Source organism: Mesitornis unicolor, unplaced genomic scaffold (assembly GCF_000695765.1).
Source record: "Mesitornis unicolor isolate BGI_N332 unplaced genomic scaffold, ASM69576v1 scaffold5372, whole genome shotgun sequence".
In the NCBI taxonomy this organism is placed as follows: domain Eukaryota; kingdom Metazoa; phylum Chordata; class Aves; order Mesitornithiformes; family Mesitornithidae; genus Mesitornis; species Mesitornis unicolor.
Genome location: NW_010169709.1, coordinates 12,797 through 36,024, shown reverse-complemented (window position 1 = coordinate 36,024; position 23,228 = coordinate 12,797). Strand labels below are relative to the sequence as shown.

The window sequence follows — 23,228 nt, the reverse complement described above, 5'->3', positions numbered from 1 at the left end:
GGGAAGAGTGAAAGTGTGCTCCCGTGACTGAGTGCAGCCCCAGAGCACGCTCGCTTGTTTATCTGCAGGCCCGTTGGCTTGTAATGTCACGTGAGCCCTGCAGAGCCACTTGGAGAGTCAGGTGGTAGCTCTAAGAAATAGATTGTTGTTGTTGTTGTTGTTATTATTATCATCATCACCACCATCATCATTATCATTGCCATCATCATTGCCATCACTATTACATGTCATTTACCCCCCCATGCACTCTAAGCCATGCCAATATTGGGTTGTTTTGCTTTTTATTTTCCTTCTGCAGTCCTCTGAAAGATGTGTGCGCTGGTTTTCAGTTAGCTTCCGCCGATGTTTGGCTTCGCTCTTTATTACAATAAATTCTGTAGAAAATATTTTCCTTGGGAGAGCATTTGCTGATCTTTACCCATCTTTCGTAGCACCTGAGTACACACAGTTAATTAAAGACAGCGTTGTAAGGAGCACAGCTTGAGGGCTGATCTTGAAACGCTGTCTCTGACTTCATGGGTGACCTTGAGTAGATTGGCTGGACCACAGCGGTTCTTGGAGCTCAGGGTGTGACTTGGTGGTTGCTGCAGGTGGATAGGTCACTGCAAAAGGGCTTTTGTATCTTCCTGTTTCTGAAGTATCATCTTTCTTTGAGATCTGCAAGGAAAAAAATAAATCCTAGGGGTGCTCAGTAGGTAGCACAACAGAAACCCTTTAGATTGTGCCATTAACAGTTGAGTAAAATGTTTTTCCTCATCCTTTGGCCTCTGAACACACCCCTCTGTCCATCTGTCTCATCTAATTAACACAAATCGCAGAATTGAGCTCCATGTCTTTTCGCCCAAGCTAGTCATGTTGTTCATTTTTCACACGGGAAAACAGAAATGTTGGGCTTGTTTTCAAAGGTAACTCTGCTCCCGTGGGATATTGAAATGGCTCAGTGTCAGTATAATTAGCTCAGCTGATGGTCACTAGCAGGGACAGTGCTGCCACTCAGGGTAAGTGGTGCTAGTTGAGGTAAACATCATCAAGACAGAAGATCGGTTACACTGACAAGTGTTTTGTTTGGTGGAGATCAGCAGTGAAGTTCATACACAAAAGCCAGGGATTCCTGGAGTCCTCTGCCTTCCCTGAGGTACGGAAATTATGCTCAGAAGGTTGAGCAGCAGAGGTTAAAGATAGGTGACTGCTCTGTTAGGAGCTTCACTGGTAGTCTTGTAGTGTCTAAAATGACAGTACAGTTGCCTGTTGAATGGTTTTCTTTCTGCCACGTCACCTCATGGTTCCGTTTCTGTCCACGCTGTAAGGCTCACTCCAGAGTTGCTGTGATCGTAGATACCCAGCATTAGAGGTGAATATTTGGATTTTGTGTACATGTACGTGCAGTCTCATTTTGGTAAGCATAAGTACCAAAAATCTCCTTCTTTCTGGCGCAGGCTCCCAGAACACAGGCCGTAGTTCACCACCGCCTGGGTACGTTCCAGAGAGGCAACAACGCATTGCTCGGCAGGGTTCCTACACCAGCATCAATAGTGAAGGCGAATTCATCCCAGAAACCAATGAACAGTGTGTAAGTATGACCATTATGGGTGGAAAAAAACCCAAGTCCACCTGTTCAGGAAGTCGCTGCTGCTCTCTGGGTCTTCTTTTTCACTCCAGAATAATCATTAGCACCTACCAGTACTGCTTTGTTCGTTTTAACTACGCTTCAAACTCGTTTGTAGCTGTGCAAGTTCAAAAGCCTTTGTTGGTCTGCCAGAAGCAGTTACTGTGCATATGTTGGCATTGTCTCTCCACCTCCGAATGAGCAGTTTTGGTGTGCGTTACACGTGTATGCTCAGGTTTCCGATTACCAGGTTCCTGTGACCCTCTTGCATTTGAAACTGCACTCTCCATTCAAAAAAGTAGGAAGTGAGGCCAAAGGGCGGCTTGCAGGTGGAGGCAGCAATGCAGTAGCACCCGCAGAGACTCTGTTCCTGGAGTTACTTGGGACCAAAATGCAGCACGAGGCTGACTTAAGCTTTCATTTTCACAACCAAGCCATTCGACACCTAAAGCAATGGCTCAGATTTTATGTCCTTAACAATTTCTGTGGGAGATAAAGGGAAAATGTACATTCTGAATAGCTTTGGACTCCCCTTTTCATCTGGACGTTCTCCAGGCAAGCACTGGTGGACTCTAATCCTCTTGCACAGCCTCTTTCAGGCATTAGACGGCACTGATCTTGCTTTGTGATTTCTTCTGTGTTGCAGATGCTGGACCCTTTAAGCAGTGCCGAAAACTCGGTGTCAGGAAGCTGCCAGTCCTTGGACAGGTCAGCAGACAGGTATAAATGTACAAGCTGGTAGGAGCTTCTGTGCTCAAATGGAAATGCCAGTTGTACTTCTGCAAAAGTCTGTTTTCCATTTCCTAAATTTTCTTGGAGAGAAAATAGAAACTTATTTCCTATCTATATCCCAGTGTATTTCTTAGAGAGAATTAACTATGTCTTAAGGCTGTTTTATTTTCTGGCAGAACCACACGCTGACAAACTGGTGCTTCAGTAGGTCTGTGTTATAAATACAAGTTCTAAACGTGCCGTCCGTGTGGAGCCTTGACTCCGAGAACATCTGGCTGCAGGGTATTTAAATCTCTCTTAGACAAGGCTCTGCTTGTTCATTTGAAGAAAGAAGAAACCACCAAACAAAACAACAGCCTATTCTAAGGTTACAGAAATATATCATTACACTAGATTCCTGTGTCCTGCAGGATACAATATGAATTCCAAAGGTAAATAGGGAGGCTCTTCCTTTGATGAAGAGTTCGTCATAGTCTGATGCTGTAGATCTTTTTCTTCCCTTTCTTTGCTGTTGATGCTGCTTGAGGTGCTGGTGGGCAAGTGCAAGTCCTAGTAACTTGAATAACTGTAATTTTGGGCTTCAGATTCCTCCAGGCTGCTTCCTGTAGGTAGCATATGATTTATGTCAAGCATTTGAGGGGTGGTTTTATAGCCATTCGCTTTTTGCAGTTTCTGGGGTTACAAGGAAGCACTTGCAGTTAATCTATGTATATGCACACGTTCATTTATTTGGAGGCAGGGACACTGCTAATTTGCTACCTGTCCTCTCCCGTTTCCCTGCCATAAGTGGAGGAAAAGCCTTCGTGATTATTCCTTGTAGGAATGGGCATCATCTGGGGAAGCTGTTGTTCTTTGCGTAGTGGGAAAGGAGTCTCATTAGAGAGTTTGGAAGCGGGCTCACTCCATTTACACTGGTTAACAACAAAAAATGTGCAAATAACATGGCTTTGGCACAGATTGAGTTTTTGTAATCTCTTAGAAGGTGTTAAAGTCCTTCTGACAAAGAAGGGGCCACACTTAGGCTTGCTTGAGGAGCCCTGCTTACTGAGGAGAAATGCACGGGTTGTAAGAGGAGGAGGTAGAGAGGAAAGTGTACAGAAGTTTTCATTAGAGGAACCCTTACGCCTCATGGTAAATCACTGGGGGCAGTGGTCCCCACTGTCCACTGCCCTGTGAGCAATGTGCTGCAAGCAATCCCCTGTTGTGCTCTTCCTCTTAGTCTGGGTTTTAATCTATTTCATGTGGCTGAAGGAAGTGCTGGGGCTCAAGGCTGGGGAACTTCTGAATAAGTGGCACAAGCTGAACAGAAGAGTTGACTGCCCACATAGGGAAATAGTCTGGTTAACTGGGGCTTAGCCTGACTTCAGCTTTGCAGGTGTAGCATGAAATTATTGCAGGGGCACAGATTCGAGAATCACCGTTACTGATGTGCAAATGTATTAGCTTGTATTTAAAGTCCTTGTAGGTTTCTATCCAGTAGATAGCAAAACTTACTCTTGCCTTCTTTCTTTAATAGTCCTTCTTTTCGGAAGTCACGGATGTCAAGGGCACAAAGCTTTCCTGATAATAGACAGGAGTTCTCAGGTATGTCAGTGTCCAGTGTAAAGACTGTTTGATCTAGACATTTCCTGCTGTTTGCTGGCTACCCTAAATGTTTGCTGGGATTATATCAATAGAAGAACTGGGATATGTTGATTGAAAAGCAATGAAGTCGTTTAGCACTTGCCTCTTCCTAAAAAAACTTTGCTGTTACAGGAAAATTCTGACATTAGAACATGTGCTTTTGGAAGGAGCCTCACGTCTCTCTTTGCATCTCCTTCCAGACCGTGAGAATCAGGTCTATGACAAAGCGGGGAAAGGTGGGACCTACCCTCGGCGCTATAACGTCTCCATGCAGCACAAAGACTACAACGACGGTGAGTTGTTGTCAGACCTTCGATTCCAGGCTTGAAAAAGAAAGCGAGGCAATGACAACCTCCAGGGGCGAGTGTAACTCCTGGTTGAGGAGTCTGGAAGTGCCCTGATCCTTGCAGTTAGTGCTGGAGTTAATGGTACCACACGTGATGCCACACTTTCATAGCAACACATGATAGCTGTTTTTAATTCCTTTTTTACTTCGCCCTTTCTGGGGATATCCAAGCTGATCTAGGGTTGAGCAGTGGACGTAGTTGTTAGCCTTGGTCTTACATAGTGAGTTCCTACCTCGGGCATTCATTATGCTTTGCTAATTCACAGCGCAAACTGGCTTCTGGGTCTTTTAAATATACCAGTGACTTAAAGAATCACATCTCTGCTTGTCAGATGGCTTATGCAAATTAAGTTCTCAAATTTTCAAAGGAGGTGCGAGTTGTAATAATCTTTGTTTATGGTTTTAATTTGCAAGTCCAGGCACGCTATCTAGAAAGTCCTGTGTAGTTGTTAACAAGGCTCAGAGCTTGAGCAGTAGCCTGTAAACCAGATCTTTGCTTTGGAAGGCAGGCTTAGATCTTGCACTGCTGCACTGAGGGCATCACAAAGGGTGCTCTCCCATCTACTTTGGGAGTGATCCAAAGCTGTACTGAGCTCAAGCCACATCAGCCCTCGGCTGTTATATTTTTGCATCTTGTCTGTTTGACAGTAGATTCTACTCCATGGGAACAGACCACAACATGTTTTCTATTTCCCTTGTCTTCTCTGCTGACCCTCCAGCCATTACCCTTGTAAGCACGTTATTTAAGAATTTTGCTTTTGTCTGCAGGCCGGCGAACATTTCCCCGGATACGGCGTCACCAAGGGAATCTCTTCACCTTGGTCCCTTCAAGTCGTTCCTTAAGCACCAACGGAGAAAACCTGGGCCTGGCGTTGCAGTACCTGGACCCCCGCGGACGCCTGCGCAGCGCAGACAGCGAAAACGCCCTTGGTGTGCAGGAGAGGAACATTCCCACCAAATGTGAGCAGCCACCCTGGTGATAACTGGGGAAAGACCCCCTGGGGTTACGGGCAAGAAAAGCTTTTAGAGATGAACTCCAGACCCAGTATGTTACAATAGTTTGATTTTAACAAACCGTGTAAAACCACATAACTACATGGCGGTGTTTTGAGACCAGGTCCTCTTTTTTCTTCTAAAAATACGTAGTCTTGCACTGGAGCTGGCCTTTTCTTTACAAAGCGTTGGAAATCCAGCTAAGAAGTCAAAAAGCCTGCACGTTAATTGGATCTAGATGATGTACAGGGTTCTTAGAACAGTCAGACAAGTTTATTTTCGTGATACATTAATGTTTGTAGTCAGGCTTGTGGATTACAGTTGTTGTACTAGTTAAGGGTTGTATATATTTCTCTTGCTCCCTAGTAGAAAGATTTACTTCTGTATTAATAGCATCCCTGCATTAGTTTTTGGGGGACTTATAAAAAGCGAAATGAAGCATAAATCATTACTGATGAACTTCAGATATCCCACACAGTAATTTAAGAAAAAAAAATGAAGACATTAATGCAGCAGAGTAAGCAACACACTAAAATACCGACTGGCAGTAAATCTGATTAAATTAGAGATGGCAAAGCTGATCCCTTAGCTCTTCTGTATTTTCACACTGTCCAGATGGCTGGTTCCTCTCGTTGTTTTTAGAGTTTCTTGTTAAGAGACAACATAATTGGATGCGTTGCACTGCGTGAGTCTGGTAGTATCATGTTCAAAGCCAGCACTAAAGCACTGGTCTTTGAGTAATGTGTTTTGGTATTAAGTGCAGCCTGGAAAACAGGGCTCAGGTGTTTTATCTCTGGGTCAGGAGGCTGCTGCTTGTGCAGTGTGCTCGCCAGCGCAGTATAACAATGAGCACTCATAATTCTCTGCTCATGTGACCTCCTGCTGGGGAATTGGAGGTGGCTGCTTTAGCTGGTTCTCCTGTATATTTGTATTAGAATCTGATAGTTCTGCAGGTAAAGAAGATACCTGCATGGTGTCTATGTTATGGCCCCTACCGTACCCATTTCTAGTAGGGAACTATGATTTCTCATTTTTCTGCTGTAGAGACAGCTGTTCAATGAAGTCCTTGCCACAGGAGAAGGAACACTGTGCTAATGGTTGGCAAAGATCTCTTAAGATAGTGATGTTGTAGTATCCACTCTGCTGGTGGAATGAAATTTCATCAGCATTGCATGATTGTCTGTAGTATATCTGTAAAATGTTCTGCAGTTTCACTTTAATGGGACACCAGTCAGCAGGTCCTGCGAGTCTGAATAGTTGGATTCTGTTCAGAGTTCTGCCACTGACTCCCCTATACAGGGAGAGTGCCTCATGTCTGTTTCTTCAACCACAAAATACCTGTTTCAGTTCCAGTACGATGGGGATTGATCTTTGAAAAGATCACCATTATCTTTAAGTAGTGTAATGAAAAGAGCAATTGTTACTGTTCTTTTTTAGCTCCAAGTGCTCCAATAAACTGGCGACGAGGAAAACTACTGGGCCAGGGTGCCTTTGGTCGTGTGTATTTGTGCTATGACGTGGACACGGGCAGAGAGCTTGCAGCTAAGCAGGTCCAGTTTGACCCAGAGAGTCCTGAAACAAGCAAGGTAATTCTCATTGCAGCCTCCAAAACTCATCATGCAAACTTTGAAACGCTGTCAAGCGCCTGTATCTGTCTGTCCTCGAAAGCTAGTATCTTATTTAGTTTGTGCTAGGGCTTCAAGTCATGTGGAGAGGAATAAGAGTCATTTAAAAATTACTTTTCTGTGTTACTAACTTCAGCCTGAAACTAAAATCCATTTTCTGGCTTCATTTTTGGCTCTCTCTTCTCAGCTTTTTGGTTTGTTGCCAGGCTCCTTGAGGAATACTAGACTGCCCTGTGTTCCTGGTTAGACAGGGATGTGAATGAAACTAAACCCAGAAAGAGTATATTTTTGTTTTCTTTTTTTAAACAAAAAAATGCTGCATGCACTTGCAAAACCCACTTTCTGGGCTGATATAGTAGGCCCTGTATCAAGTGAATTAACTCTCGATTTCTGCGTTTGAATTCTCCCTGTTCTCCAAACAAACCGAATTGTGGTGTGTGAATTAATCAAGAACGGTGATGTGACAACACATTATAAATAGTGGAGATGGGAAGGGGCACCTTGAAATTACAAGTTTAGCACATGACTCCCTGCAGAGTGGATGCAGCTGGGATGGCTGTTAGGTTCTTTGCTAGAGTTTTAACAATGTACCGGTTTCCCAGTATTGAACAAATTCACTTTGAGCTGGAATAACTGATCCATGAAGATCTAATTATTCTGATTTTATGCGGGATATTGGTGCCAAGATAAGTCCTAACTTGGTAAGTTCTAAGTTGTACCACGTCTCTGTTGTAAATCAGGCAGTGACTCTGAGCCAGGGAAGAACAGGCTGGAATGCATTTTGGAGGCACTGAAACTCCAAACCCTGAACTATCAGTTGGCCCAATCAAGCAACTTCCTCTGGTTCCTTGCAGCTCTGCAGCAGCCAGGTCCTTGCTCTTGAAGAGCTGCTTCCTCTCCCAAAGCAAGAGAAAAGAACCTGGCACTTGCATTGACAGGAGTAGAGAGAGTTAAGTGGGACTAATTTTAGGGAAACCATCATTTCTTTTTCCATAAATCCCCGTGCTGCGATACCTTTGATGTTCAGCCTGTTCATTCCCTGGATTCAGCAAGAACCTGATACTTTTCCTGGGCAACAAACATCTCTGATTCAGTCTGAAATTGTTGGATAGACTTTTTGCCTCTGCGCCGTGATACCCTGTTGTCTGTGGCAGGAATAAAGCAGAGAATCACTGTCATGTTCATAGCTACAGATTCTTTGAAGTAAATCAGAGAGGAAGCTGTTTCTAAGGTTGATTCACGTAAAATCGTCAGTGTGAATCGGAACAGGACTAGGTGAGGGTTGAGGTTCCTACAGAAAGATTGCTAGCAATTCTATAATTATGTACTCATTGCTTTTTCATAATTGAAATTAACGCTCACTGCCCTCAGCTTAGTGCTGAGAAGTAAAGTTGTATCTGCATCATGCACGAAGAATGCTTTTTGGCTAAAGCCTTTCAGCTGACAGAATCAAGACAAGAAACAAAGCTTTTTTTCTGGTACTGAATCCCTATGTGATACTGCCTGTGTTCTAACTATCAAAGCTTCTGCACCAATACTTACCTGCTTATTCTCAGTAAGGATTAATGTGAAGCACTGGTAATGTTTGCTTTTCCCAAGAGATAGGTGAGCCAATGCCGTGAATTCGACTTCTGCAGTGTAGCTGTGGCCTCATCCTTCCAGTGACATGGACAGATTTATTAGGATGGAATATTTCCTGAACCTTATTTTCCGGAACCTTATTTTCTCCTTCATCATCCATAGGAAGTGAGTGCTCTGGAGTGTGAAATTCAGCTGCTGAAGAATCTCCAGCATGAACGTATTGTTCAGTATTATGGCTGCTTACGGGATCGAGCAGAGAAGACCTTGACCATCTTCATGGAGTACATGCCAGGGGTAAGAGCTGACAGGAGCAGCACAGTCATGGATCATAAAGTGAGATGGGTGCTTTTATTAGTTGGTTTATTAGTTGCTGTGATTACACTGTGTAATCCATCTTATGTCCTTTTAGGAATGCCCCTTTCTCATACTGGCTTTACAGTGCCACCACTTTCTTTTTATTTGTGCCCAAACCACATCTTTGGCCTTTTTCTTAGTGCCTCGTACTTGAAGTACATTCTCTTCATTAGTTACTAACACCAGTTCTTTTCTTCAGTCTAAATTTGTTCTAACAAAGTAATTTAGAGGACTTGAGCCAACTCGTAAATCTGGCTGAGTCATACAGCGCAGCAAGTTAGGCTAAAACTGACTGAGCAAAAAGGAGACTTTTGACCCGAGTCGATCTGCTGAGCTATTTTATTGCTTGTCTTCATAAACAGATGTACCAGCCCAGCTCAAGGATGGGGGAAGCAGACAGAACCTCCTTAAGCTATTTTTGTTGTAAAGCGTGTCCTTGCTTTTCTTAAAAGGGGCTTCACAGGGCGAGATGCTCTGGCTTTAGAAGAGGCCAGAATTCATTATGGTGCTGGTCGGGTGTATAACGCAGTCACAGCTCGAGGGAATTGAATGGAGACTGCAAGATTTGTGGTTTGTCGCTTCTTTGCCAGTCTCTTCTGTTTGCTTTTGGTGCAGGGGTCAGTGAAAGACCAGCTGAAGGCGTATGGTGCTCTCACGGAAAATGTAACCCGGAAATACACTCGCCAGATTCTCGAGGGAGTCTCGTACCTACACAGCAACATGATTGTGCACAGGGACATAAAGGGTGAGATCAGCTGTGATTTATGTGTGTACCATGTGCTTAGAGGAGCTCTGAAAAAAGTTACCAAGTGTTAAGAATTCACTATCCTGACTGGGCTTCTGAACATTGCTCAGTTATCCCTTTTTGGTTGTGTTATCAGGGCTTAGGGAAGATCATGTGCTGGGCTGGGTAAGGGAAGTTGGGCTGTTCTCTCTACAGGACCTGAGAGCGTGGCAGTTGGTTATAGTAAGGAAGACTGGAAGCCTTTAATTCTCAGGAACACTGCTCTGTAACTCATCTTTCTCTCACACCCCAGCTGAGTTGCCACCTGATTTTCACTGCCCCCATAAAACATGCTCATTTCCCTCTGGATTCCCTTCTAATTTCTTTTTTGCTTGGCCGAAATACCAGTTCTCAGCTGGTAGGCATACCAAGAGCTCCATGACTGCTCTTAACAGTTGTGCTTACCTCAGGCTCTTGTGACCATCCTGCCAACCTCTAATCTTCCATGTAGAGCCTCTGTGATTAGTCCTTAATCTTCCTCTTCCCAATATAACCCCAAGGAGCCAGGCAGTCTCCTTAAGAGTTAATACCAACAGATGTGGTGGACACCACACGAAGTTTTCTGTGCTCTAGAGGGACCAGGAGGTTTGTTTGCTGCAGGAAAAATATCCTCTTGTTCCTGCCTATAAATCTTCATTGCATCCCCTCTAGGCTGGCAAAGGGAAATGAGCTGCTGATTCTTGAATAACACCTTGCATACTGCTCTTCTGGTGCTCTTTACCAAATGATTTCCTACCTGGTGGGTTATTCACTTGCTTGCACCCATTTAAGCCAAACTGTTAACTTGCCTCCAGTGTGCTGGATGGACAGACTTGTTATCCTGAATTCAGCTCTTCCAGTGGGGAAGCGAAGTGATAAAGCTGTCTCCCAGCACAAATGCCTTTTGATTTGAAGGCAGAAAGAGTTCACATAGGCACATACCAGATAATGAGTTCTTGATCTTATTGTGGCTTTGGAGGAAGAATTGTTTTTGGTGTCTAAACCTTAGTTTGTGTCCACATATAAGCTAAGCTCTTAAGTTTGCTTTCTTCCCTAGTGCTTCATGTTCAAGACCTCTGACCAAGTGAAGTGGAGATTGACTTGTTTATTGTAGGAGTTCAAAGTGGTTTAATTAGCTACATCTGTTACCCAGCTGACCAGAAAGCGGTGGTTGTACTAACCAAAGCAGCTTCCCAATAAAATCCTTTTCTACACAGCTATGTGCTCTCTGAGCCATTGGCCTGGGGGCCCTGCATAGGCTGTCTGAGCTGTTTACAGGCAATGTAACAATGATGGTGCTGACTCAGCTCTCATTTCCCTTCCCTCTTCACTTCCTTGTGTTTTTTCCCTGAAGTTTTTCCCATTTGCAGCCATTAGCAATTGGCTTGTCTACAGCCTGAAATAAAGAAATGATGTTTAGCAGGTCACCTGAGGCTTAATGGGGAAAAAGTCATACCATGAGCATGGGTATTTCTGGGTTGGATATCGGCTCTGTAGGCTGTGGATCCAACAGCTGGATTGCATGAAAACAGCTGTCTCAATTCTTTTTTTTTTTTCTTTTGTCCAGGAGCCAATATTCTCCGTGACTCTGCTGGGAATGTGAAGCTTGGGGACTTTGGGGCCAGCAAACGGCTGCAGACAATCTGTATGTCTGGAACAGGCATCCGATCTGTCACTGGCACACCATATTGGATGAGCCCAGAGGTGATCAGCGGGGAAGGCTATGGAAGAAAAGCAGACGTATGGTGAGGCTTTAACTTTCTGTCCTTAGATAAATTTACAGCTTTTCTGGAGTGAGATAAGACGTACACACTCTGCTGTCCATATATCCGAAGTCAGATTTTGTCTGGATCAGAAGTGAGTGCGATTTAAGGCGAGCTGAAGTGGTTGGTTTGAACTCAAGACGTGACCTGCTGCAGGCTGTGCATTGCAGTGTCAACACACAACTGCTTGTTTAGTTTTTCACAAGCAATTTTCCCCTCATTCCTGCCTCAAACCGATAGCTGGTTTTCTGCTTTCCGACCTTCTAGTGTGAGATTTCCATCCTTATATGAGACAATGGAGATTGTTTAGAGAGCATCCATTCATTTTGTTATAAAATGAGAGGTATGCTTATAACACTGTGGAAACGAAAGGAACAGAATCTGAGTATGTTGCCAAAGCTTTAAGGGAAAGATGCCTGAACCTGGAATAACACAAAAGATACAGGTCAGATCAGAGTTGATCCGAAGTATGCGTGAATGGAAACTGTAACCTTGCTATTATTGGCATAGCCAAGAAATGACCTCTGCGGAAAGGAAAAAAGCAAAATGGTCCTGTGTCAAAATGTTAGTTTTGGAGGCCTTGAAAAGGTGAGATGATAAAACTAAACTAAACAACAGCCACAAAAGGTGTGTTTGTGTCTCCAGAGTAAAGCGAGGCCTGTGCTGTTTCCTGTACAAGCAGCGAGTGGAAACATAGCCAAAATCTGTCTCGTATGCAAAGAGTTAAGGTCTGCAGACTCTCCCAGTTGGGATGCTTGGGGAGAGAGAACGGAGCACGTGCCCTTCCCCCTGGGTTGATGCAGTTGTGGATTTCCTCTCGGTGCTGACATCGGCCTGTTCCCATCAAAGAGACGCTGCCGTTGGCCGGGCTCCAGTTCCTACAATCCCCATCATTATTTAGGGGGGTCAGAATTTTCCAGCGCAGCGTTAGTCCCAGGGTGGATGCGTATGGCCGAGAGGCTCAAAGACGTAACAGATCTCGCCACCTGGCTTTCTGCCACTGCTGCAGGCCCCTCTCCAATTTTCTTTTTCCTAAATAGCAGAATATGTGAGCTATTTGTTATTGCTGGAGTGACTTGACATGAAAAACATGCCTGCTGTTTGCTGAATATCTTAAAGAAACCGGATCTGCTTAAACGGTATAAATCAGTCTAAACAATAATATATCCCTGCTTGCTCTTGAGCAAACCCCCAGCACTTCAGCACACATGGTTTGCATTTTCTGTACTCTCTTCTAGTAAGTCTTAAATGGCTGGAAACCAATGTAAAATTTTCACGTTGGATTTTAAACCTTGTTAAGAAGTAGTTTCTTGCATATTCACTGGATTTAATTCCTTTCCTTCCTTGCCTTGGCAATTGATGCAGGTCTGCCTCTGAAAATGTCTTTGCTTTTTCACTTCAAAAGAGAATTTAATTTAAAGGCAGAAGAGGCAGTTTTGGCTTTTTAATGGAACAATGCGATCAAAAAACACAGGGCTGGATATTAGAAATTTGCTAACTGCTTTTGCTTAATCTGTGGCCTGGAGGAAGCAATTAATTCTTTTTGAACAGAAACCAATCACTGCAGAACTACAGAAACCCATCTTCCCTGTGCAAGCATTGGTGTCGCGCTTGCTTCGGAAAGGTGGCTGAGCCGTGTCTGTCCCCGTAATCACGTTCTTGCCTCGAAGCAGCCTGCAGAGCCCCATTAACTTCACTGGGAGTTCTGCCTTAACGTAACGATGCATCTGCCCTGCTGGCGTTTTAACTTACTGCCTCCTCAGGTTGGAGCTGCTAAGACTGTAATTATTTTTTGACTGTGTATGATGCATGGTTTCTTGTGAAGTGAAGATACTAGCTTTTTTTTTCCCCCCCTCACACGGACATACTGAGGCTGAAGAGGGATTTTGCTGAAATGGCTTTGTGGTGTCAACCACAAATCCACTGATTCACTGCACCTTGATTAAAAAGTATGTTTTCTCCCTTGCAACTCAGCAAGTGCCTTTGAGATACAGCAGCACCCAAAATACCACTGAGATCAAACAGCGCCTTCAGGGCCAACTCCTGTGCACCTCTTGTCCCCTGTTGCCACTGCAAATGTTTACTGAGAGGGGATTTTGGGCAAAGGAGAGCTGGACAGATGGCACTTTGCAGTTGTCAGTGCAGCAGAACCGCAGTGGAAAGCAGCCTCCCTGGCTCGGCGCTTCGCTGCTGGCCTGACAGTAGCAAAAGCAGCGACGTTGGCAGGTCTGGCGCAGAGTCTCCACACATGGGGTTTGCTGAGCACAAAGCCATTTTATGGCCGTACCTTGATGTTGGCTGCTTGGAAGTCCTCTCTGAACACTGTACATTATTGTGTGAGTCAATTCTCACTTTATTTTTTTTTTTCCCCTTTCCTGTCTGCTTTTCCAGGAGCCTCGGTTGTACTGTGGTGGAAATGCTGACAGAGAAACCACCCTGGGCAGAGTACGAAGCCATGGCAGCCATCTTCAAAATCGCCACCCAACCAACCAACCCCCAGCTCCCCTCCCACATATCAGAACATTGCCGGGACTTTCTAAAGCAGATCTTTGTGGAAGCCAGGCACAGACCCTCTGCTGAAGAGCTGCTCAGACATCAGTTTGCACAGCTCCAGTACTGAATTACCTCCCTCGCTAGCAGCTCCTGCTGGGCTTTCGGTGCCCCGTCTGGTCTAGTTGCAACTGCCCGTTGTGGTGCTGCATCTTCAAAATGCCAACTCAGCTGTCCTAGTCCTTTGGGGAAATTATGCCAAGGAACCTAGGGTCCGCTCTTGTGCCTGATACCTTTGTTTGCTGGACTAATGTTTATTCTACCGACAGCTGTCCAAACAGAGCTGCATTTTTTTGCCCTAGTTACCTTGATGTGAAATTGCAGCTGGCTGCATGTTTTCTGCAGGCCCGAGAATGGGAATCTGAGAAGTATCTCACTGGTTGAACAGAGAAGAAGTCTGAACCGAAGTGGGAACTGGAAGAGCTACACTCTTCAGAACAGAAACGTGCAGCAGCCATCCAGACCAGCTCTCTGCGTGTGGGCCACTGTTTTCCAGACTGCTAGGGCTTTAGAGGCATCTACAGTACCTGAATCCAGCAAAAAGCCATGTGTCATTGAGCATGCGCTCGCTATATAATGATATATTTTTTCTTCTTAAGTATTCAGCATCTGAAGGTGTTCAGAAAATATTGATTCAAAAGTATGTGAATAGTGTTATTTTATAATGAATCCATGGATTTTTTTTGGGGGGGGAGGCAAGGGAGGTCTTTCTAGCTAAAAATGTCAGGATAATCAGAAAAGTTTCAGCAAAATGCAATCACTCCAGGGCCTGAGATATGGGCTCTCCCACTGACATGGGAAAATCCAGAGCTTGATTTCCGAGGCTTGATCTGTCCTAGCATTAAGACAGTGTCGGTTACTTTGCGTCCTCATAGCCAACAAATCCGTGTTCCTGCTTCATCTCCCTGAGACTGCTGGGTCTAAACAAAACCCTTCTGGAAGGGAGTTCTGTGGAGCAGCTTTCTGTTGCACCCATCTTTTTGGCTGGTAACTTTCTACCATCCTTTAAACCAAAGATAGTTCATCCGGTGCCCAGGAATTCACTTCAGGAAAAGCTGGTAATGTGTTTCTTTGAGGACCTGGCCTAATGGAAAACTGAGTTTTTTTCATGGGGAGGATTTGCTGGACGCTGGTTTGACTTGTGCACAGTAAGTTAGGATCAAGCTCAACCCTTCAGTGTGTGTGTTTTGTTATACAGGTGTGCAAGTGTTCATATAAGGTTTCCATAAAATCTTAGGGCCCTATTTAAATAAGCTTTTGTACGAGTTAAGCCAAACAGTGAACCAGAGGGAACATTTGTAATGCTAGCATATTTCTAAAATGAGCTGGAGATCCCCAGACAGGTGCCAGCAAAATACATCCAAGTGATTTTTGCATTTGAAAAGGTACCACATCTCTGAGAGCTGAGTTCCTGATGGCCTCAAATACTGCATGTTGATTTGGGCACTCGTAGTCCTTTCTTTCACTCATAAAAGAGCAGCAGTTTCCAAGTGCTGGGGATTCATGGAGTAATTAAGTTATCTGTGTGAAATGGAACTTAAGCAAATGTATTATTAGCTGAAATACTGCTTTACAGAGCAGTGCTAGAGGTGTGCTGCTCTTGTACTGGAAACCATATTAAGGGTCCACATACCTCCACTCTTCTCCCCCATAAAAACTTGAAAATTGCTTTCATAATGCAGTAAAATTAATGTTTTTTAAGTGAATGCTAATAGCAGGGTAAGGCAAGTTTTAATGAAACCGAGCTCCTTGAACACATCATAAATTCTGTATTGAATTAACCCTAAAAAACCCCAAACAACCAAAAACCCTGAAAGGGTGTAACCATCTGCAGTGTCTCAGAGCACTGTGTGATCAGTGAGCAAGCCAGCGTTGGTTTCACTTTCAGGCTCTCCTGCACTACTACAAGGATGCACTGTTTAGGTTGCAGGCACTTAGGGAGATACCTTTTATGAAAGCCCTTGTTCCATAATTTATTTAATTCTAATGAGAGCACTTCTATGGATCTTTCCCAAACCTGGAACTTGACTCCAGATTGTCAAGACACCTGACCTGACTTTTGGCCTGCGCTTCACTGTCGCTTGCACCGAAGGGAGGTGAGGGCACGACACTACTACTCTGTTGTAGGGAGCATTTTACACCACTTCGCTGGGGTATAAATGTGAAAGCACTCCTGGAGTCTTGGTGACAGAGGTAGGGTGGTCAGCACTCCTGTGGGGCCTCTTCAAGCCTTGCAACTAGCACCTAAATATACCAAAGATTGGAATCTCTTCTTCATCGTGCTTTACCCTGCAGACGTACAGCAGCGATCAAGAGCGCGGTGATCCCGTCTGCGTAGGTTTCTTCTACCCTTGGCTTGTCCTCACCAAATTGGGACCTTCTTCCGTGGTCTTTCCTTGCTATCCCACACGTTGTGTTTTGGGAGAGAGTAGGGCACAAGGAAAAGGTGTAACTTTTAATGTTTCACAGCAACTAAATCCTCAGGATCTGTTGTGGCTTTTACCTCATACGCGGCGTGGAAGGCTGTTGCAGAGTAAAGAGCATCGTGGACTGATGGGCTCAGTCCTTCTCCCTGCCAGAGCTTCTGGTCCTTTCCACCACCTATGCCGAAACGTGCCTACTCTGCGTCGACAGTTATATCCCAGTCTATCAGTGGAAGTCAGTCGCACTTGTGCAGTGACAGAGAACATGGGGTGCCAGCTTGGACTTCTCGTATTCCCGTACCCGACCCAATGCCGCGCGTTCGGCACAGGAACAAGCCAAAGCATTACTTGTATGTTTGGAGATGCACTTTTCTGAATGTAGTTTATATCGCTCTTTTTTAGCTCTTTTTACATCATGTAAACGGTGATGCCTCATACTTCTTTTTTTTTTTTTTTGGTTTTGTTTTAATTTATATCGTAAAAGATCATATTTGGTGATTTTTATATATATCGACTCGACTGTTACGGGGTTAGGGGGGAGGACGGGAAATAAATTTGACGCCTTTATGAATTTAAAAAGGAAAAAAAAAAAAAAGCAGCTGGTTTTGCGGAGAATTTGCTGATGGTTTATAACGAGTAGAGCCAAGCCAAAATGCCGCCTTTGTTTCCTCACAGCCCTCTTGATTACGGAAAAGGAAGATCTGGATTCCTAAGTCCACTGCTACGGTGAATAAGCTTGGAGCCAGCGTTTATACTGCAGTCTCTTAACACTGCCCTGGCAGCAAAAAAAGTTTCAAGTGGACGTAAATGTAATTATACCTCTAAATTGAATTATATCTGGCCTCTATCCTGGCAGAATTCAAAAAAACCTGGGAATAAACTGATTTAGGGGAGAGTGGAGGAGGGAACGCCAGGCTAACAATAAGCTATTGTGTCCATTCCAAATGTCACTGTGTTTCCTGCTGCTCCTTCCAGGGAAGGATGGATCGTGAGTAGTGAGTGTTGGCATCCTGGATGGAAGGTGCTGCAGAAATTGAGAATGTTCTGTGTGTAGACAAATACTTTCGAGGAGTCTCGTTATCCTGAAACGGTTGAAACTGTGAGCAGGAAAATGTCTGAGATTCCCACCAGAGAGTACCTGGGGGGATTCGACTGGCCCCGAGCTTGTTAGGAAACAAACTCTTGGCATTTTGGTCTCGGTGTGACGATTCTGTGCATTCCAGGTTATTTGCTTGTTCTCCAGAAAATCTGATCTCTGCCTGTTCTGGTGGCAGTAGGTTGCAGTAATTTGGATTTCTTTTTCATATTTTTGGGGTAGTATTCCAAAGGACTTGACGATACTCCAAACAGTTCCCATTGCCGTTAGCTATCAAACCAAATTGACCGAGAGGGAAATTGGTACCTGCTCAGGTGACACACGTTATTTCCAAGTGCCCAGAGAGCCAGGATGACTTGTGGAACTTCGCTAAATCACATCCCTGCTGCACACAGTTTCTCTGACAGACAAATGCCAGATACTTAGCGCTGTACAGAGGGGCAGAACGAGATCCTGGTGGTTGGTGCTCAGGTTAATGGCTGCTGGATGGAAAGGTTTTATATATTTGAGTATGTGCAGTCCTGTGGCCATCACCTTGGTACCTGCCCTTGGAGCTGGGAGTGTTCAGTCTGGCTTTAATTTTCAGGAAAAATGAAAATGTCCTCTGTGGTTTAATGGCATTTGGGCTTCAAAAGGGTCTTTAAACCCCAGCCTTGTTTAGGAGCAGATCTCGCTGAGCAGCTCTGAATTTAGAAGAGGTAGATGTGCCCAGGGGGCAGTTCAGAAATTAAGAAAAGGATTTGATTGTCTGACATAACCTGTGCAGAGCAGGGAGAAATTGCTTTAACCTGGATTGTGCAGAAGACCTTGAACCAGTAGTCTATATATACCGACCGGGGGCTTGCAGTGCAAAGCCAGGCCAATGTATCGTTTTATTTACAATAAAATTATCATTTATATGAAAGCCTTTCTCGTTGTGGTCTGCAATAGAGTGTCTTTTACTTCCCGTGTAAGCGGTACCTCAAGATAAGTGAATAAAACAACTAATGAGGTTTCCTTCTAACCAAGGACCTTGACTGAAGGAGGGAATTTTTCCTTTCAGGCACTGATTCTTGGGGACAGATGGAGAAGTGTCCTATTTGTGAAGCATTGCTGCTTGGATCAGGTGAGTGTGTGGCTGCCTCTGAGGAAGGTCACGTTTGTCCATTTTCACTCTTCAAAGGGAGAGGTGGAACGGCTCCATCCCTCTTGTTAGTGTGTAAAATAGCAGTATCTTCATTTCACCTTGCAGGAGAGTAGCTGCACTGGTTTCTTGGCTCTTCACGTGGAGATCCTCCTGATGGGGAGCAGAGGCTAAGCCCTGCGTGCAGATTTTGCCGTGGTGGTGAGTTCTTTACTCCAGGTCTTGAGCTCTAAATGCTCTTGATTCATCGGTGCCTTATGGGGTTGGTTGTCATCAGGTGGGGAAGAATCAATGGGGACAAGACCAGGAGGAGATGGTGGGGATGATGATGTCTGATTGCCTGCTGTGCTCTGCTTCAGCTGGGAACTCTCCAGGGAACACCCCAGAGTCGCTTGCTAAGTGGGGAGCTCCACCTCTTGCTTGTGAAGCTCAGGCTCCTTGAAAATGTATTTATTCTAAATACCCAGAAACAGTTAAATGTTCCTGAATTCCTCATTTGAATGTGTTGTCATTTTAGAAAGCAAAAATTTGGAGAAATGAGGTCTCTGGACTTCAGACAAATGAGAGATGCCATGAGGTCCCTTCCAGAACGGAAACCTCCCAGCAGAAGTGGAGGAATTGGGATAGTTTGGCATTGAGCGTACCAGGGTTCGAGACAGGACAAGCATCGCTGTCCCAGAGCAGGGCAAGGGAATGGGTAACCACATTTCCAAATATTTTCAGGCTGTATTTTTTTTCCAGTGTACTATCTTAGGAAAGGACAGAAATAGCGTTCCTATAAAATTCATCTCTGCTACTTGCTGAAGTGCTCATTTTTTCCTGGTACTGCGCTGTCTGTTTGTGCAGCTCCTCATCTTCAGCCACTTCAGCAGTGGTTCGAATGCCACCAAGGTCCCCTGAGATGCTGGCCTCCTCGGGCCCTAACCGCAGCCTTCCCTTTTCCCAGGCCATGGTATAGCTGGTTGCTATGTTGATTAAATAGTGAGCTACTTGTTAATGTAAAATAGGAACAAATAAATAAATGGGTTAGCAGGCTGATGCAATGAAACAAGTACATGCGTGGCGCTTGTGTGCTGTTCCAGAACAGATGAGAACCAGACAAGTGAAGTTGTCCCAGAACAAAAACGTCTCGTGGAACCAGAAATAACCACCTCCCGCTGCTTCCTGACCCCTCGCTGTGTGCTGGAACCTGAAAACCCTGCCTTTGCTGCAGGAGCTGCTTGGAAACCCTCGGTTACCTTTACTGGAGGAGGTGCCTCCCAAAGCTGATGCGTTAATTCTCCTTTCCTGTCTGTTGAGTGGTAGCATTTGCTTTGCAAACAGGAGATGCACATTGTGGGCCTGTATGGTGGTGTGTTTTCTCCCACACTCTGCTCCCACTCACCCCTTGCTGGAGTAAGTAGCTCTGTAGTAATTCTGCTGTCCATAAATACGCAGTGTGTGGTCCTGACTCGCATCTGACCAGTCCATAGGGGGTGGTGGTGCAGGGGCTGGGAGAGGGAAATGCCTGGAGGCTTGGGTTGAAGGTGGAAATGGTCACCCATGAAACATCAACACACAACAAAATGCAGCTGAAAACCTCTGCTGCCTTTTTTTATTTCTGGTGACTTGTGTTACGTGCCCGTTGTGGCTCAGGGGAAGGTGACTTAAGGTATGTTTGCTCTTCAAATCCAGTTATGAAGCAAATACAATTTAAAAATCTCTAAAGAGGTTGGCTATACTGCACTACTGTGACTCTTTCTATTAGGACAGTGAAGGCTAAAGTAGGAACAACGTCTTCTGGATTTAATATTGCTTGGGTGTGGGTGTGTTGCATTATATCCAGGAAATGCTGGCATGGTTAGCTGTCTTGTCACTTGTTCTGGTGTTGCCTGGTGCTCTGTGTCTTGTCCAGAACTGGACATCTGGATGGTATGGATGTATATGGATTCACACTGATTTTTTTTCCCCAAAAACAGCTTTTATTATGTGAATATGTTGGCTTGAATTTTTAGGGTCTGTAAAATGTCTTTTTCTGAGCTAAAAGGCAGGTTGGGAAAGGAAACCTCGTGCTTGTGTGGAAATGCAGAGGAAAGCTGTGGGGTGTGTAACACACAAAGGTTATTTGCTGCTCCTCAGTTGTATTGTTTGGTGGCAAGATCACATCTGTGCTTTGGAGGCGAGGAAGTGCAGGTGGCAATGTGCCACTTTCTGTGACTAAGGACGGGTTTAGGTGTTGCAGCAGTCATCGATACGCCCTGGAGCAGCCCTATGAAAGCTGCTGTTCTTGAGCTCTCACTGCACCAAGTGAGCTGTAGCATCCTCTGCTCTGGCTGCAACTTCTGCTTGTGAGGCTCCTCTGAAGCAGAAAGAAGCCCCGACAGGGACCAGACCATGACCTGAAGGGATCTTTAAGCAGCTCAGCTCAGCACAACGGGGTGCAAGCTCTGCGCGGCATCCTCGAGTAGGTTCCAAGCAGTATCTTTCTCCCTAGCTCTCGGCTTTCCTTCCCAAATGCTGCAGGCTTCATTCTGCACAGCTTCAGTCTCGGCATCGCTGTGAACATCTCGGTGCTGGGCTGGTGTGGGGTGCCGCGGCGCGGTGCTGCTGTGCAGTGCTGCTCAGCCTCACCAGGGGGAGCGCAGGATGCTCCCCCCGGCCGCTCCGAGCTGGTGCCTGGCTTCTGGCCACTCAGAAATCACAGATAGAAAGCTGTAGTGATGTTTGACAGCTGTATATGCTGAGAACCTGCAATCCTCCTCCTTTTCATGGGTATTTACACTGTTAAATCTTACCCCCAGCTGTAGGGTCTGAACGTCGTGAATCCTGGTAACTCCATGCATACACGTTGCTGGTTTAGACTGCAGGTCAAGGGAGGGTGTTGGCAACTGGAATGGGAAAGATGCTTCTTGTGCTTGAAGATGGAGATCTGAAGCACGGGTGTTGCAGCAAGAAGTCGCAGTGTCTGCTCAGAAACAGGGTTTGTGTGTGTGTTGCCCAAAAAGGATGCTAAGGGTGCAAGGGTTTCAGAAAGGACGTCTCCAGTCTCAGTGGAGTGAGACCAGCTCTTGTTATGAAATCAGCTTGATTTTAGCTGAATGTTAGGAACAAAGAGACAATGTTTTGGGCTTTTAAATCTGTTCTACAGAAACCTCGCTATTGGAAACATTTTAGGCTGGGGTTTCTGTAGCGCTGCTGCTTCTGGCCCAGCCTTTGTGCACCTTTGAAATATATGGGGCAGATGAGAGAAGCTCAAAGCATTTAAAGCCTCTTCCCACGTGTGTTACCACGGGGGTTTCCCTGTGTGCAGAGCCTGCAGTGTCAATCGGGGAAGCAGGAGTTTGCCCATGGCTGCTTGGTGTGCAGCAGCATCCTGTGAAACGGGGCTGTATCGAGCATCTCTCTCCCGTGTGGCTGATGCTCCTCACATTCGCTTCCTTCCCCTCAGCTGTGGTGCCTGGGTCAGGTTGCTGCAGGCTATTTTGGTAATGTGTAGCCTGGTCATTGGTTCCTGCTCTCGAAATCAGAGAACGATCACAGAGCGGGTTGTGTATCTCGCATCTCTGGTGCTTGCACGTGGTCCCTGTTTCTGCTGCGTCCATACAAGTTTGCTGTGCCCATACAAGAAGAGGTTATAGGAAAATGAGTTGGTATAGTGGTGAGCACTACTGCCTTTAGACAAAAATCCCGAATTTCAATTTTTGGGTGGGAAGGAGAGAAACAGAACATCATTGCTGTTCTTTCTTAATGTTCTCTTTTTAACTGAAAGCCCAACATTTAAAAGATGTTTTCTTTTTCTCCCTCCCCTACCCCAAAATCATCTGGTATGGTTAAAAATGCGTTGTATCTGACTGCCCCGCTGTGCAGACAAAAGCAGGAGCCTGCCGAGGTGAGGGAATGGGGAAGCAAGGCCAGCAAGAAACAGGAAGCGAAACCGAGGAGCCTGCTTTTGTTTTTCTACACCGGCCTTAGGCAGGAAGGGGCCACAACCCCAGCAGCATCACAAGGCCCTCGCCGCACAGCAGCGCCCGCACTGCTTCTGGTTTATGATGGTGAATGCTGCAGGGCTGCTCAGGAAGCAGCTTTTGTTGTGGTGTGGATGTTGGCTGCGTGCTGGTGTGAGGAGGAGTCGGCAGCACCTGCGTGATGGGGACGGTTAAGGTGTTTGCTGAGGTTGGGACTCACTTGGAGCCTCGCAGGGTCTCTGTGCGCAAATATAAATGCAAGTGTAAATCCCCACCCAGAAGAGCTGACAGACCTGGCCTTTAACTGAAAAAGGAGAAATAATTTGTCCAAAGGAGGGACACCAGGCTCCTGGGGTCGTCCAGGACGCATCTTCCCCAAGATCAGGTATGACTTTGCCAGCCAAGGGGAGCTGTGGGGATGCCTGGCTGTGGTGCGCACCCAGAGCCCCAGAAGACTTGGGTCGAGGGAGGAGAACCACAGTGACCTGTGTTAAAACCACATCTCCGTATGTACCATCTGCTCCTCCTGGGACTCCTATGGACTACCCATACCCATCCTTTCCTTTTTCAGTCCTTAGCTCTGGTTTTCATGGCTGTGTGGATTTTCCCAGACTGGACGTGCTCAGCAGGAGCTGATGTTTTCAGTCAGTGATGGAGTCAGGGCTCTTGCTGTTGATATCAAAGCTGCTGCTCCGCTCTGTGGGCT

General features: G+C 45.5%; 1 protein-coding gene across 2 annotated transcripts in view; it reads left to right on the top strand.

Moving 5' to 3' along the window:
- Positions 1 to 14,322, top strand: part of MAP3K3 (mitogen-activated protein kinase kinase kinase 3) — a 29,370-nt gene extending 15,048 nt beyond the window's left edge. For both annotated transcript variants that reach the window (XM_010179430.1, XM_010179431.1), the window contains 10 exons: positions 1,437 to 1,570; positions 2,253 to 2,326; positions 3,855 to 3,922; positions 4,162 to 4,254; positions 5,076 to 5,267; positions 6,738 to 6,886; positions 8,669 to 8,800; positions 9,476 to 9,605; positions 11,191 to 11,368; positions 13,778 to 14,322. In XM_010179430.1, the coding sequence (XP_010177732.1) occupies positions 1,437 to 1,570; positions 2,253 to 2,326; positions 3,855 to 3,922; positions 4,162 to 4,254; positions 5,076 to 5,267; positions 6,738 to 6,886; positions 8,669 to 8,800; positions 9,476 to 9,605; positions 11,191 to 11,368; positions 13,778 to 14,006 (1,379 nt within the window). In that variant the 3' untranslated portion in view covers positions 14,007 to 14,322. The remainder of the gene's footprint in view (positions 1 to 1,436; positions 1,571 to 2,252; positions 2,327 to 3,854; positions 3,923 to 4,161; positions 4,255 to 5,075; positions 5,268 to 6,737; positions 6,887 to 8,668; positions 8,801 to 9,475; positions 9,606 to 11,190; positions 11,369 to 13,777) is intronic.
- The last annotated feature ends 8,906 nt before the right edge of the window (positions 14,323 to 23,228 follow it).